Source organism: Trichoderma asperellum, chromosome 1 (assembly GCF_020647865.1).
Source record: "Trichoderma asperellum chromosome 1, complete sequence".
Taxonomy (NCBI): Eukaryota; Fungi; Ascomycota; class Sordariomycetes; order Hypocreales; family Hypocreaceae; genus Trichoderma; species Trichoderma asperellum.
Genome location: NC_089415.1, coordinates 6,256,145 through 6,270,291, shown reverse-complemented (window position 1 = coordinate 6,270,291; position 14,147 = coordinate 6,256,145). Strand labels below are relative to the sequence as shown.

General features: G+C 48.6%; 8 protein-coding genes across 8 annotated transcripts; 2 read left to right on the top strand and 6 right to left on the bottom strand.

The window, feature by feature from the left end:
• Nucleotides 1-53: 53 nt before the first annotated feature.
• Nucleotides 54-740, bottom strand: TrAFT101_001970 (uncharacterized protein; the record flags this gene model as incomplete). The annotated part of the gene is made up of 1 exon (XM_024906441.2): nucleotides 54-740. One exon carries the CDS (start codon nucleotides 738-740, stop codon nucleotides 54-56), a length of 687 nt encoding a protein of 228 aa, XP_024763088.2.
• A 783-nt stretch (nucleotides 741-1,523) lies between these two features.
• TrAFT101_001969 (uncharacterized protein) lies at nucleotides 1,524-2,392 on the bottom strand (the record flags this gene model as incomplete). Its single annotated transcript, XM_024899679.1, has 2 exons — nucleotides 1,524-2,256; nucleotides 2,316-2,392. The coding sequence occupies 2 exons, from the start codon at nucleotides 2,390-2,392 to the stop codon at nucleotides 1,524-1,526; spliced, it is 810 nt and encodes a 269-aa protein (XP_024763087.1).
• An 839-nt stretch (nucleotides 2,393-3,231) lies between these two features.
• TrAFT101_001968 (40S ribosomal protein eS10) lies at nucleotides 3,232-4,557 on the bottom strand. Its single transcript, XM_024907814.2, has 3 exons — nucleotides 4,471-4,557; nucleotides 3,964-4,376; nucleotides 3,232-3,849 (listed from the first exon to the last, which is right to left on the bottom strand). The coding sequence occupies exons 1-3, from the start codon at nucleotides 4,507-4,509 to the stop codon at nucleotides 3,804-3,806; spliced, it is 498 nt and encodes a 165-aa protein (XP_024763086.1). The 5' UTR covers nucleotides 4,510-4,557; the 3' UTR covers nucleotides 3,232-3,803.
• A 270-nt stretch (nucleotides 4,558-4,827) lies between these two features.
• Nucleotides 4,828-6,076, top strand: TrAFT101_001967 (uncharacterized protein). The gene has a single exon (XM_024899560.2). It carries the CDS (start codon nucleotides 5,028-5,030, stop codon nucleotides 5,880-5,882), a length of 855 nt encoding a protein of 284 aa, XP_024763085.1. The 5' UTR covers nucleotides 4,828-5,027; the 3' UTR covers nucleotides 5,883-6,076.
• Nucleotides 6,077-6,223: 147 nt separating this feature from the next.
• On the bottom strand, nucleotides 6,224-6,900 carry COX12 (Cytochrome c oxidase subunit 6B; the record flags this gene model as incomplete). Its single annotated transcript, XM_066126475.1, has 4 exons — nucleotides 6,224-6,258; nucleotides 6,317-6,380; nucleotides 6,436-6,548; nucleotides 6,846-6,900. The coding sequence occupies 4 exons, from the start codon at nucleotides 6,898-6,900 to the stop codon at nucleotides 6,224-6,226; spliced, it is 267 nt and encodes an 88-aa protein (XP_065982578.1).
• Nucleotides 6,901-7,090: 190 nt separating this feature from the next.
• Nucleotides 7,091-7,971, top strand: TrAFT101_001965 (uncharacterized protein). Its single transcript, XM_024899534.2, has 4 exons — nucleotides 7,091-7,327; nucleotides 7,393-7,408; nucleotides 7,481-7,543; nucleotides 7,621-7,971. Exons 1-4 carry the CDS (start codon nucleotides 7,265-7,267, stop codon nucleotides 7,758-7,760), a joined length of 282 nt encoding a protein of 93 aa, XP_024763083.1. The 5' UTR covers nucleotides 7,091-7,264; the 3' UTR covers nucleotides 7,761-7,971.
• A 102-nt stretch (nucleotides 7,972-8,073) lies between these two features.
• Nucleotides 8,074-8,630, bottom strand: TrAFT101_001964 (uncharacterized protein; the record flags this gene model as incomplete). The annotated part of the gene is made up of 2 exons (XM_024903635.1): nucleotides 8,074-8,199; nucleotides 8,310-8,630. The coding sequence occupies 2 exons, from the start codon at nucleotides 8,628-8,630 to the stop codon at nucleotides 8,074-8,076; spliced, it is 447 nt and encodes a 148-aa protein (XP_024763082.1).
• Nucleotides 8,631-9,231: 601 nt separating this feature from the next.
• Nucleotides 9,232-13,901, bottom strand: TrAFT101_001963 (uncharacterized protein). The gene is made up of 3 exons (XM_024909631.2): nucleotides 13,229-13,901; nucleotides 9,679-13,174; nucleotides 9,232-9,614 (listed from the first exon to the last, which is right to left on the bottom strand). The coding sequence occupies exons 1-3, from the start codon at nucleotides 13,435-13,437 to the stop codon at nucleotides 9,570-9,572; spliced, it is 3,750 nt and encodes a 1,249-aa protein (XP_024763081.2). The 5' UTR covers nucleotides 13,438-13,901; the 3' UTR covers nucleotides 9,232-9,569.
• Nucleotides 13,902-14,147: the final 246 nt, after the last annotated feature.

Genomic DNA, 14,147 nt, shown 5'->3' with positions numbered 1-14,147 from the left:
CTTGCCTTGGTGATAAAAGAGCAATGGGCATCACGCCGCATCTAGCGTTTGCCTTAAATCACATTATCCAAATTTATTTCCATTTCAAATTGTCGGATGGCGTGAATAAACCAAGTGTCTGCATCCTCATCCAAGCAGACTCCTTTCAAAACAGCTGTTCCGAAGAGCCGAATATATGGATTGAGGTTTCCAGTCAAAACGTATTGCTGGTCATCATCAGTCGAGCCTATGAGGAAAAATGTACCTTCCAATGTAGCTAAGGTACGTCCGTCTTTTTGAAGTTTGAAATGAGTTTTGTCGAAGAAGATGATGACGTTGGTTGGATTTCGCACGACAAACGTAATCTCAATTTTGTCACCGATGTGGCGAACAATAGGGTCAAGGGCTTTGGCGACCCCCATGTTATCCAAATTTATAACCATGGAGATTGTGTGGCCATTCTCAAGGATTTCTAGTGCAGCAGAAGGAGCTTTGTCCTCCAGTTGACATCTGTCCCTGGGTTGCGGTATTACATGCCGAATTAGAGCCTTGAATGCAATCATATTCCGAATCTCAATTTTTTGGAGGACTAAATTTATCATGTTGTACTCGTTAGGTATAATGTAGTTGTCTTTAAGACTTGCTTCTCCAATGAGAGTGCCATCGTACAACAGCGAGACTTTCGTAGAGCTGATCCAACCGAGGTCAATGCCAGAACCGGCTTCAATCGATATTTCAAGATCCGTCTCCCTGTAGTTCATAAGTATTATTAATATCGAAGTTAAACTATGAGAGGCTAAATGAAAGAATTAGATATAAATACGAACCTCATTGTTGGATGATGGAAAAAAAGGGATTGAATCTCCATATGTTCCATTACTGTAGATGTATTATCCATGTTGATCGTTATGTCTGAATGCGAAGAGAACTGCTTTGTTGCTATGATGACAGAAAAATACTGTAGATTAAACGTCTCTGACGAGCAAAAAGCTTTGGAATATGCAATTTTGTTCAGATTAAAGATCGAAAAAGCATGAAGAGTTCATTCGCTTGCGGATATATAGGCAAACAGAGTTGTGTGTTGGAGGATATCCCACCACCTGTGATTGAGAGGGAAGATGTAAAAGAAAGTAAAAAATGAAAGGCGTTTGAATTCGTGAGGAGGCATTTTATAGTATCTCTTCGCAGTTGGCAGCAGTGCTCTCTCCGAGTGGCGGTCTATCGAATAGCTGCTGGCTCTGCACTACATAAAATCTCGTCGTCTTGGTCAGCCTTATATACTATGACGTGAAGATAATCTGTTTTAGTTTTTATCTATAACTCCTCTCATAGTCAGAATAATGTTTATGCCTGGTGACTTAGCTATTTGAACGCATACTGTTTCCTAGTAAATATTGCTCTAGTATTTTATTGAGGCTGCTTAGCTATGCTCCAGAGCTCTCTGCTTTTGGAACTAAGGAAAGCTAGATAATCAACAGCTCAAGAATAATAATCTTCGTAAATGTGTACCATTTAGCCGAAAAGAGGGCAATACTGAGCTTCCTTTACTCGTCATCATCATCAACAACGTCATCCTCATCCTCATCACCAACATTTAAGTTGTCCAAGTTGACTTCAGCCTCGAATAGCTTAATAGCATATTGCTTCCAAGACTCTTCATAATCGCAGCTATTGTAACCATCTCCTTTGAGTGTAGCCATGCCAGAAACACTGCGTTGGACTTTTCCACAAAACTTGGCCTCGAACGACGAACCCGGTACAATATCGAAATATCCGCTCAAATTTCCGATTATGTGCTGGTTTTGACTAAGTACGAGAGTGCAGTTTTCAAAGCAGATTTCAAGTGGACTCTCGTTTGTTATTTCAATGGTGATACTGATGAAAGAGTCATCAATTCTGAGCCTTGTTACAGATGTCTTCATTCTTGCTAGGTAGCTTAGATCGATGGACATCGTGAGATCATGGCCATCTCGGCTGACATTTAAATCAGCGGTTATAGGCGTTTGATGGTCGAATTGATTATTCTCATCTTTCCGAGGCATAGCATCTTGAAGGAAACAACTGAATGCTCGCATGTTGTTTATTATCATTTCGGGATTCTTGGTCTCGTACCAGTCGGTTTTGAAGTTATTTTTATCATCCAGTATCATTGGCATATCCGGCACTTCGAATTTGCCGATCAATGAATCACCGTATTTAAGGCAAACCGTTATAGCAGTAACCCAGCCGATTTGGGATCCAGGGCAGATTTTGCCCTCAATTTCAAGATAGCAGGATCTTTTATTTCTGTAAGCAGCTAGTAGACGAAGTAAATGCGTCAGTATATAATAACATACTTCATAGAACGGTCTGTTATGAATAATCGATCGACAGTCATGGTTCCTTTCGTCTCCTGGTCAAGCGGGTTGCACATAATTTCCATTCTAGACTTGTTGTGACGTTCGTCTGGCGTAACCGATTGACGTCGAATATTGGTAGAGGTGGTATTTTCTTGATGAGATTCCTCTACGCAAAGTTTGTAGATGACTTGGTGAGAAATGGCGTTAAAGTGTAGAAGAGAGGAAGATTTCTTCGCCACTGTGCGGTTGTACTTCAGAATCTTTTCAATGCAACATTCACTTCAGTGTCATCCGGTAAAAGTTGAAAGAAGTGAAAGGGGAGTGCCTGATGCACGAGAGGAATATATAAGCATCCATCCGACAGTTGGCGCAGCTGCTGGCACGTCACTGCTCGGCTTCTTGCATTTGCCGCAGAGTTGAGCTCCAAGGGCAAGACTATGGCAATAAATCTTCTCTTTTTGGCCTATAAAGGCGACACCGCCTATTGCCTTCTTTGCGTAATTAACACAACTGTTCTTTGCAGCCCGTGGCCGAAAAGAGATACTCCAATTATGAGACCTGTATCTATATTCTGGACTTCTATATATGACATTAGTTACAGATCGTTAAACCGGGGGAACGTAGTCCTCAAAATACTAGCAATGCTGAAGATATCTCTCCAATATATTATCTTGCTTTACACTTGGCGACACAACTTTACACAACTACACACGCTCATACTCAGCGCCGTAAGCATGCAAACTTTGTTTGACTATGCTGAATTCAGGGATCCATAGCTTTGACGTTGGAACCTCCTCACATGCTGGTTATATCATGCGGCGAGCATTTGAATATGGCCTGCGTTAACACCTGAGAGCCCTTTTAGTAACAGGGGCTCAGCTATTTATACCAGCAAGCAACATCTGTGAGTGTCGTGATATACATACTGGAGATTTGCTAATAGACTGGAGTGGTATATTGCTACAACTAGCAATAAATTGAGGGCAAGCGATGGCTCTAACCTGCTGTCGCGCGTAAGGTAGATGGAGTGGCAAAAACTGGTATGAGGTCATTGAAGTAAGAGCTTCAAATATCACTTTGCATATGGTCTGTAATAGTGAGGCGAGGAAGGATATCAATTGAGCCAATTTCAACTCTCTATCAACCTCTTCATAACCTGCCGGTACTCCCAAGGAGCTGGGTCGGCTAATCACCCATTCTTCAGATTTTTCACTCGACATATTCAATGATCCCTTCACCAGAGTGCACGTCTCACATGTAAGCATAAAAGAAAATTATCTCGTTGATGGCAAACATTGACCCTGATGCAAATGATTTCCGAGGATCTAACCTCCAAGAACTCCCACGATATCCCCCCTCACGTCCCATTTTCTTCATGAGTGGACTCATGGTGAGGATTGCCTCACGTTTTTTAGACTACATGCCGTTGTCTTAATGCGCCATGCATCATAAGATTGTGTTAACCCCGAAAGAGACAGAATTCGTTTAGGAAGGAGGAGCAGCACCACGTCCACGGCCAAAGCCACCACGGCTGTAGAGCAGAAAAAGTTAGTCAATGTCCCAAATCAATCGTAAAATTCGAGCCGTAAAAAGTGCAAGAAAACGAGGATCCGTCGTCTAAAAAGATAAAAAGGAGAATGCTTACAATTGAGGAGCAAACTCGCCGGGAGCACCACCCTCCTTGCCCTCACCAGCATCCCTTCTTCGGTATCCACCCTCACGGTCACCACGGTCGCCGCCACGTCCACGGCCGAAAGGTCGTCGCTCACGCTCGCCCTCGCCGAGCATGCCACGGGGAGGAGCGTGTGATCGCTGCTGCTTGATGTGGGTAGCAGGAACAATCTCGGCAGGCAGGTGAAGCCATTCCCGGAGGTAGTCGAGACCCTCGGGGGTCAGGGTGTAGTAGTAGTATTGCCAGGAGAACTGGGTCTTGACATAGCCGCGGGAAGTGAGGGACTGAGCAGCCTTGATGACGAACAGGTTCTTGGTGTCAATATCGGGGTGCTTGGGGAGGTTGAAGTCCTTCTGCGCGACGAGGACACCCTCGCGGAAGAGGTACTACAGACAATTGTCAGTGACACCCGGACTCTGTAGTTTACTGCAGCAATTCCTCGAGCTCGCACTCGAGACTGCTCTCATCGTCGAAAAATACCTCGTGAATCTTCTTGCGGTCGGCCTTGGGGATCAACATCGTGGCGGTTTGCTGCTCGGAGGGTCGATGTTGGAAAGTTGACGGATTTGCGGACAGGCGTACAAAACCAAAGATCTCGAATTGGGATAACTTTTGTGGGCGGAAGCCCTACGTGAAATTCACCACCTAGCGAAGTGGGGTGGCTCGAAAGTGTGCGTTGTGGCTAAAATCACGTGTCGATAAGCGTGCTTCGATAGCGAGCGTTGGCGCTGTCAGAAGTGTGGCGCAGGCCGCGAACTCACATGACAAGCTTTCTGCTGACTGTTGCCGCCACTCTCAAGGTTACAGAGAGATCAGGCATTCTTGCATCGCAACCTTCCTAACAGGACATCGCCCCAACAGCAGCCGAATTCTTGGCTCTAGTCCGAGTGCTGGTAGCGGCCGTATAATAATAATTGTATTGGCCCTCGTCTTCTAACACGCCGACATCATTCAGCCGCAGTCTACCGGCTTTTGCAGTTTTCGCAGCGATCGCATCACTGTATTCATTACCGTTCTCGAGCATCGCATCCGCAACAATGAGCGAACATCTCAACGTTCTCATCTCGACCTTTAAGGGTCTTGGCCTTCCGCCAACCCTGGTCTTGCGCGCGCCCCCATCTACCACAATCACCTCTCTCCGAGAGCTCATCGATGAGAAGATTCCTACCGGCGCTACCGAATCCAAATTCATCCTCACAACGCATTCGAATCGGCTCTTGCCCCAATCATCAGAGTCGCCCATCTCCACATATCTATCCTCAAACAGCGATGACTTTATCAATTTACGCCTCACCATCCCCCTCTGCGGAGGAAAGGGTGGTTTCGGATCTCAGCTCCGAGCCGCTGGTGGCCGAATGTCATCCCGCAAGAAGCAAAAGCAAGATGATAGCGGCTCCAGCAGAAATTTGGATGGTAGACGACTGCGCACTGTTAATGAAGCCAAAGCTCTCGCCGAATATCTCGCCATAAAACCGGAGATGGAGAAGAAGGAGAAGGAGAAACGACGCCAGCGCTGGGAAGAGATTGTGGATATGGCGGAAAAGAGAGAGGCGGAGATCAAGTCTGGCGGTAGGGGCAAGCTGGATGGCCAGTGGGTTGAAGACAAAGAAGAGAGCAACGAGAGAACCCGCGATGCCGTACTAGCCGCCATGAAGTCTGGAAACTACAAGGACAACTTAATCAGTACATCTCACGGGTCTGCTTCTTCTGAGCAGACCAATGGCCAATCTACAAGCGAGGCAGAGGATTCCGAGAGCTCAAAGGAATCTACTCCTCCTGCAGAAGCTGCTGGGCCATCAAAGGCGAAACCAAGAACGTTCTTCGGTTTTGATGAAGACGATGAATTTATGAGCTCCGATTCGGAGGACGAGAGTGACAAGAAGTCATCATAACGGGAAGATTGAGCAACTTGTAAACTTAAAAATGGAGTTCGGGGCATTTTGAGCATTGGGATACGGGCGCTGTTGAGGTTTCATTCGATACCAGTATGGCTAATATAAATACCTCTTTTGTATAATTTTTTATAATCCTAGTAATATGCACGTCATGTACGTCATCTGACTGCAGATACGTAAATAAATAAAAATTACCACCACTTCACAAAAAAGCTCAAAGTTTCAGCGTATTGCTTGCGAATTGGCTACTGATATTCTCTTGCAATACATGCGCAGCTTCGCTGCTTAATCTATGTGAACACCCATATACATATACCCCGCCAAGTCAAGTGTGACCTTTAAGCATCGAGCTTTACGGGGAAGCTACCAGCCTCTGCAAAGGAAAAAAAAGTCAGCTTCAAATTGGGGAATTCCGCAAGATTGAAACATACCACGCTGCTCGTCCCATCGCTGGTACCATCCGGAGGGGCACAGTGATCGGTAGGCCAACCAGAACTGCACAATTGATCAGCATACCATCTAAACTTTAAGATTCCTCCAGTCTCCGTACCTGACGGCAAGGCGCAAAGTCCTCTCCCTTGGCGATGATGCACTTGTGGTAGTCGACGTAGTTTTGCCAGCAGTGCTTGGTCTGGTTCACGTTGGGGAAACGGGCATCAGTGCCTGCGCAAAAGCACTCGGGTTAGCGACATGCGTTTCAACATCCAATAGCGGCACCTCCGGCGACGGCTGAAAAAAATCCGGAAGCTATTCCAAAGCTGCGGGCAGCTCGCAATCGGCAGCGCTGCAATTGATCGAGCTGCTCGAGCCGGTCGTTTCGTCGTTCACGCAGTAGAGGGGTTCTGTTGGACGGTCTCACCAGCTGCAAAAACGCCGTTAGCCTCGGGTCGACTTAAGATCAGACCACTTTTTTGGAGAGTGGGAGAGGGGATATTTTTATGTCTGGGCGACCGGCCGTACCAGTGACAAACTTGAAGGGCTTGGTGACAAGCTCCTGGCCTTCCTCGTCAGACATGATGAATGAGATTCGCGTTTGGCGGCGGGACGAGTGTTGTGCGGGCGACAATGGGGAGCGGATTCAAGGCGGCGCTCTGGGGAAAGGTTTGGGGTGGGAGATTTCGCTATGCGTCGAATGTTGGCAGCTTTCCGAATCAGATGTTCCGGAGGTGAAAATGTGTGCCTCAGGCCCCCCTCCCGGCCAATGGGCCCGGCTGCTGGGGTGGGCAGAAAGTGGGCCAATTGCTGATGTGGGAATTACACCATGAGATAGATACTTGCTTTCGCTCGGCCCACGTCCCTCGAACCAAACATTTCCTCGCAATCCGCAGCAATCCCATCGCCTTTGAAGCATCCCGGCCGAAGCCTCTCCGCTCATCACAATGCGTCCTACTCTTGCTCTTCGGGCCTTCCGCCCCACGGCTCGCATGATGCGACCGGTCCCCGTAAGTGCAGCTGCTTAGACGAGCCGAAAAAGATTCGAGATCCGGCTAACCTTTCGGCCGTACAGAAGGAGGACCAGGCCGGTATGTGACACAATTGATGCTCACCGAGCACTGCGACAATCTCAGCGATGATTATTAACGTCTTTCTCCAAGGCCACACCGTCTCCCAGCGCCTTCGCAAGCTCAAGCAGATCCCCGCTGAGCTGTACCCCCTCTGTACGAAAAGACTCAGCAGCTTCCCCCCAGTGTCATGAACATTCGATTTTCTAACATGTGAAAAAAACTTGTTTTAGTCGTCGTCGTCAGCTTCGCCCTGGGAGCCGCTACCTACTCCATGAGCCGTAAGTTCTTCGTCGACAAGAACCTGCGTCTCTCCCGACAGGGCGCTGCCGCTCGCGCCGCCCAGAACGAGAGCCACGGCGAGCACCACTAAGTTACCAAAGATTGTTCAACTTTTTTCGAGAAGCAACGACCTCGCCTGTGTCATCTTTTCCTGCGTTTGCTTAGGGCTTCGGATGGGGGTATTCAAGACTGTATATGTCGAGAAAGATTAGGACAGAGCGCCGTTGAGAAACACAGCTTGCATGTTGTTCCAAAAAAAAAAATGTTGGATTCCCATTCATGCAAAAAGAATACAGTATGCCATGACATGGTCCCTCTAAACACCGTCGCTATGCAAAAACAATTCAAGTAAAACCCATATAGCCCACTTCCCATCCAATCTTCACCCATAGCCCCTTGGGAGATCACTCCGGTTTTGGCCCTGCAACATCCAGCCCCTCGAGGCCTTGCATAGGATCCGAAGCTGGCTCCTCCAAATTTGCCTGATTCGCGACGTCATCTTCTGCCGCATGCTCAGCAAGCCAGCTCTCCTGTAAACGTTAAAGCATTAGCATCATCCCGAGGGTATCAAAACGTAAAAAAAGAAAGTAGAATATTGAAGAGACAGAAAAGAAAGAAAAAAAAAATCAAGGAGCTGTACCTGTTCCCAAATCGCCTTTCTGCTTCCCAGCCCTTCGTCAGCACTCTTTGGCGCCCTAGCTGGCGACACCTTGATCACCTTGCCAAAGAACTCAGACTGGTCCATGTTGTCGATGGCCTCTTTGGCATCCGCGCTATCCTCAAATTCCACATACGCAAAGCCCTTGTGAGGATCCGTAGAGTTTGGCGCGTCCGCCTTGGGGAGCTGCACCTCCACGATGTCGCCGAACGGGATAAAGGCATCAAACACATGTGTGCTTGTGGCGAGCTGTGACAGGCCGCCGACATGGACTGTGGCCTTCCAGCGAGCGGCGTCAGTCATATTTTCTCAATTGTATTCGACTATTGAAATATGAGGTAAAGAGAGAAAGGACTGTAGAGGGCGACAGGCTCGGGCTTTGAGAGTTGAATGGCTTGAGTGACCGTCTTAAAACTTCGCTATGTTGGTGAATGAGGTGAAGATGGCTGTTATACCGAAGTTTCCCCGACGCATGGCATGCCATGGCAAAGCACCTACAATGCAGTTTTCTTGCCGTATAGAAGAGCAACCATGGCAACAGGTAAAGATAATATATCTTAAATATAGAACAAAGGATAACGGAAATACAAAAATTCCACAGATAAAAATACTACCAACCATCAGGGACTGAGTATCGTGGTACACTCTTTTTATGGCGACTTTCATACCCTGCACAGATTTCATATTCAGCTAACCAGCACGCGTCTCCTTATATTTCTATAGATTATATAGCTGACATAAAATTCAAAACTCATACATTAACACTGTTAATGATTTTTTGGCTTCTTTACATAGGTATTACAATGCGTCGTGTCTAGAAATTGTTCGAGAAGAACAAGTTCAACAGCTTTCAATCTACGCATAGTATTTTAGCCTTCTTTGCTAAAGTAACTTCAATTAGTTTGCACCTCTATAAGCTCAAGGCTCAAAAAGCGAAGTCATATCTCCTAGTACTACACATAATATAACGAAGCTTGACACGGGTTGAAAACATTCAGTGTAATAGCTGACCAGGACATCTAGCCAGAATAATCTGTGACATGAAGTCACAAGAACAATCAAAATTATGCACATCAAATTCCCTTTCGCTTGGTATCACCAATCATCATTTATATAATCTAACTAGTCATGCCGCCCGCGGTTTTAATAAATGCCTTACATCACCCATCAACTTGATGCAGCAAATAAAATCTGCCAAGTAAAATACTACAGCCCTCCACATAAGACATCACTTTTCTCAAATTAAGGAGTTGCCTTGCTCATGCTGATAAGCCGCTTAACTCCAACCTGTAACGAATAAAGTTAGTAAACTATGTATCGTAATTACGGAATCTGGTTAAATCCAACTTACCATCCAGTTACCACACTCATCTGTCTTATCACGATTAATTTCCATCTGCAGCTTTTGAGCTGTGGCGTAGTCCTTAGACTGAATTGCTTGGGCGAGCTGCGATAGCTGGTCGATTGTCGATGGCTGGATAAGCTCCTCGTTGTTCAAGTGATCAAACAAGATGTTCAAACGCTTCTGCGTATCCTTGACTTGAGGAGCAAATGTCGCCGGAGCTTTAGACGCTACCCGCTGCATATCCTGGCTCAGAATATCCACCAACGGTTGAGCGTTAGCTGGAATATGTGATCGGTCTCCAGGAGGATGCTTTGCTGCCGCCGGAGGTGGAGGAGTTTGTTTGGGAGGTGGTGGAGCAGACACTGCACTGGGCGGGGGGCCAGGTCGACCCATCGGAGGTCCTGTTGGTGGCGGCTGAGTGGCTGGCACCTGTCCAGGAGCAGGAGCATAGGGAGACGGAGCATAAGGTGATGGAGCATACGGACTGGGAGCTGCTGGTTGCTGTTGAACTGGTGGTGCATAGGCATTGGCAGACGGCGGGGGTCGGTTGATTGAGCCGGGAGGCGGTGGCACAGGGGAGCCAGAGTACTGCCCAGGCTGCTGTTGGGTCGCCACTGCCGGCGCGTACCTATTCGAAGGTGGAGGTCCCGAGGGAGGAACATTATATGGCGAAGCCGTGCGTGGCATAACTGGGGGGGCTGGATGGGTTGGGATCGCTCCAGCTGGAGGAGCCGGTGGAGCATACTGGTTGGCCGCCGCAGAAGAAGTTCGAGGCGGTCCGGCTAATGGAGACTGAACTCTCGGGGGAGCTGGTCCTCTGGGAGGTGGTGGAGGACTAGCCCTAGTACCTGGCCCGTAAGGTGATGCTGACGATTGAGGAGGGGGCGGCGCAATCTGGCCCTGTTGACCTGTGAAGGGTGATGTGATGGGTGCTGCGCTAGGAGTCGACCTTCGCGGCGCTACCTTTGTAACTACTGGGACGTCATTCCAGTTCTCCATGTTCTTGGCCTTTGATGGCGGAGGAGCTGATGGCGTTGTGTTCCGTGGGGGAGCACCGATTGGCGGCGGGGCGACGGGCGTTCCAGTATATGAAAATTGGTTCGGAGGCTGGTAGCCTTGAGGTTGGTAGCCCTGAGGTTGGTAGGGGTTGACTGGAGGCTTATACTGTTGAGCCGTAGAGATAGCCGGCGAAGTTTGCTGTAGTCCGCTATAGGGGTTCGTAGGGGCCGGAATAGGGGCAGGTTGAGGAGGTTGATAGCCTACCACTGATGGTTGTGCTCCAGTAGTAACGGATGGCGTCCTGCGCGCCGCGGTGACTGGTGCAACGGCAGGCTTCTTCTGCGTTGCCAGCTTCACTCGACTTCTGGTTAGCTCGGCAGCTGGATAATTGGCTGGCAGCAAATCAATATACTTCTGAGCAACCTCCAATTTGCCTTGGCCAGCCAGGATCTCTGCGTATTCAGTGTACTTGTCGTAGAGGGTGGCCAGCTTCCAATCGGCCGTCTGTGTCAGTTCTTTGTCTTGGAACTTGGCGACCTGACGGAAGACGGTAACCTTCTCGATGAAGGTCTGCAGTGATCTAGTGTGCACTGAGAAAGTTGAGTCGTTGGACTCTTCCTTCATTCCAGCTTGCTCCGATTCATTCAGCTCATCCACCCAGATGGCAACAACCTTCTCAAGCTTGGAGCCTACAAGGTAGCAGAACGAAGCGTCCTTTCTCAGGCCGTGCTCGTTGATTCGGTCACCGAGGGCCTCGCAAAGATCTGGGAATTCAATAGGATCAGAGAATGTGCAAATGATGGCCATAGTCTCCTTCCAGTTGCTAAGATCTGCGTTGTAGACAACGTCCCATAGATTTTTATCGACAACCGAGCTGATGAGACGCAGGTAGCTAGGGATGCCGCTCTTACGAGCAAGATAGGCGGACTGAACTTTCTCAACAAGTTCCTGGCCGCCACAGTTGGCAATGAGGAAGGCATCTGCTATGCGATCTTCTTTCAAGCAGATATCAGTGGCTTTGGCAAACTTGCCCAGCATCAGAGCCTTTGTGATCTCTTTCTCGACAGACGAATCGTCATCACTGAAGAGATGGAAAGGATTATCAGTCTTGGCGCCCTTGTTGGCGGCCAGACCAGACAGGAAGTCATCTCCCTCACCCTCGCCTTCTCCAAAGAAGTTGGATAGGCGTCTCGGCTTGCCTTCCGCATCAGTGGCTTCCTCCTGTTTTGTAACCGTGTCTTTTTCTTCTCCTTCGGGCGCTTCGGTTGTTCCGTTAGCCAGATCTTCTTCCTTGAAGCCGAGATGCTCAACGATTTTTGAACGAGGGTTTTCGCCAACCAGCGTCTCTATAACTGTCCAGTCGGCCTTCTCTTCGTCAGTTTGGGCTTGTTCCTTTCTCTCTTCGCAAAGCGTGGCCAGATCACCAGAGGCAAGAGCCTCTTGGAATTTCTCAATAGCAGATGAAACATCTGAATCCGCAGAAAACTGTGAGATTGACAGCTTTGACGAGCGTTTCTGACCAGCCTGAGTTGGAGATTCCCTGAAAATGACGAGTTTGCCACCAAAGCCAAAAGAGGCACCAATGGGTCGCTCGAACCACTTGGGCGCTTTGCTCAATGACCAAGAGGCTCCCTGAGGTTGGGTCTGAGCAGCCCTAAAGAACTCCTCGTCATCCAAAGGCTTCTCGTTGACTGCCTGCGACGTATCGGGGTTTGTGTTTTGGAGGGTCTGGATGGTGATTTTGCCGTCAAAGCTCGCAGTAGCTGACAGGTTGGGGTTGTGCGGGTGGAAAAGAGTTTGGAAAGTCCAGTTGGTAACCTCGGGCAATTCTCCATAACGCTCTGCGGTATGTGGGTTCCATACAATGGTCTTGTTGTCTTTGCCAGACGAGAGCAATAGATCGGGATCCTGCTGGCACCACGACAGCGACAGAATACCTTGCTCATGTCCCTGAAGAGTCTTCTCTGGAGCGTTGGAGTTTCGCAGATCCCACAGGAAGATAACGGGAGTATTATCGTCAGGAGTTGCCGTGAGGAGCTTTGTTGAATTATTTGGATCCCAGGCAATGGCGCTCACGGCCTTGCGGTTGTTATTCAAGGTCAAGGATGCCTTCTTCGTCTTCAAATCCCACACTGTCACAAAGCCACCTGGGCCGCCAGTAGCGAGAATGTGCGAGACCTTGCGGTTCCAGGCCAGACAGTCGATGTCGTCAGATCGAGCTGCTGCGTTTCCTAGACGGAAGGGGTTTTCGATGTCGCCAATGTCGTAGATGAACAGCTCACCCTTGGCACCTGCAGTAGCCAAAATTTGGGGTTTCAGAGGATTAAACTGCAGTGCCTTGATGGCACCAGTATGTTTTGTCGTCTTGGAGATGGACGCATCGGAGGCTCCAGTTTCGAGTTTCTCGGCGTCCCAGAGTTCGAGAGTGCCGTTCTCAAGAGCACCCGCAATGATACCCTTGGGATGGTCGGCGTCGGCAGGTCCCCAAGCAATATCGTAAAATCTATCATCTTTAGTTGCCTAGCCAAAGCCACAGGGGCGAACACCAGAATCTTACCTTGAGTCTGTAGTGATGCTGACAACCGGCTGGAGTTCGATGCCCTGCTCTTGGTTGTCCAGCGAGAGGTCCCAGATTTCAAGCTTGCTCTCATCAGAGAAATCGGCATCTACCGCACCAGCTTTTGTTCCAGTGACAACTATGGGCTTCCCGGAGCCGGGTGACCACGCAAAGGTGGCCGTCCGTGGGATGTCTCGTAGGCGCACCATGGCGGCGGGGTTGCGTATTGACCAGAAGATGAACTAAATGGCGGACGAGAGTCTGCCAAGAGGCGAATTGGAAAAGAAATAAGGAAGCAGAAGCCCAATCAAAAGCTTTGATGCAGCATTGATGGGTGAAAGTTATGCAGCTCCCAGAATCTGGAGAAAGAAGCAATCGTGGAGCTGGAGTTGGGATTCAAGGCCAGCTAGCTATGATGCCAGATTGCAGGCTAGACGAGATGGCCACATGGATGGTCGGTGTCCCGAGCACCTCCCTGCCCAAAAATCGCGTCTGTGCTTCCCTATCGCCAGCGACAAGGCCCGCACGTGACGCCACTGCGGCTGCTGGCGCTGCTGTTAGCTCTAACACCAAGTACCCCTGATATTGTTTTGAGATGAGCCAGTGAAGGAATCGAAAATATACCACTTTCGCCACTGGATGCTCATACAAGAAAAGAAGCTGAATATTGACCAACAGTGACCCCATATACAGAACTGAAGATGTTATGGGGATATTCAAATTCCAAGCTCTAAGCGCTACTGGCGCTGATAGACGTACTGGGGTGTGAGGCAATAAGACGGCATACCTACCTAGTTCTGCGTGGCGTAGCTCAAGCAAGCTATGTACATGTATCGATCTCTATACAATGCAGAAATGAAGAACTGCTAGAGTTGATCAATTTGGATATTGAGAGGTGTAAATTGCATGATAGCTATAC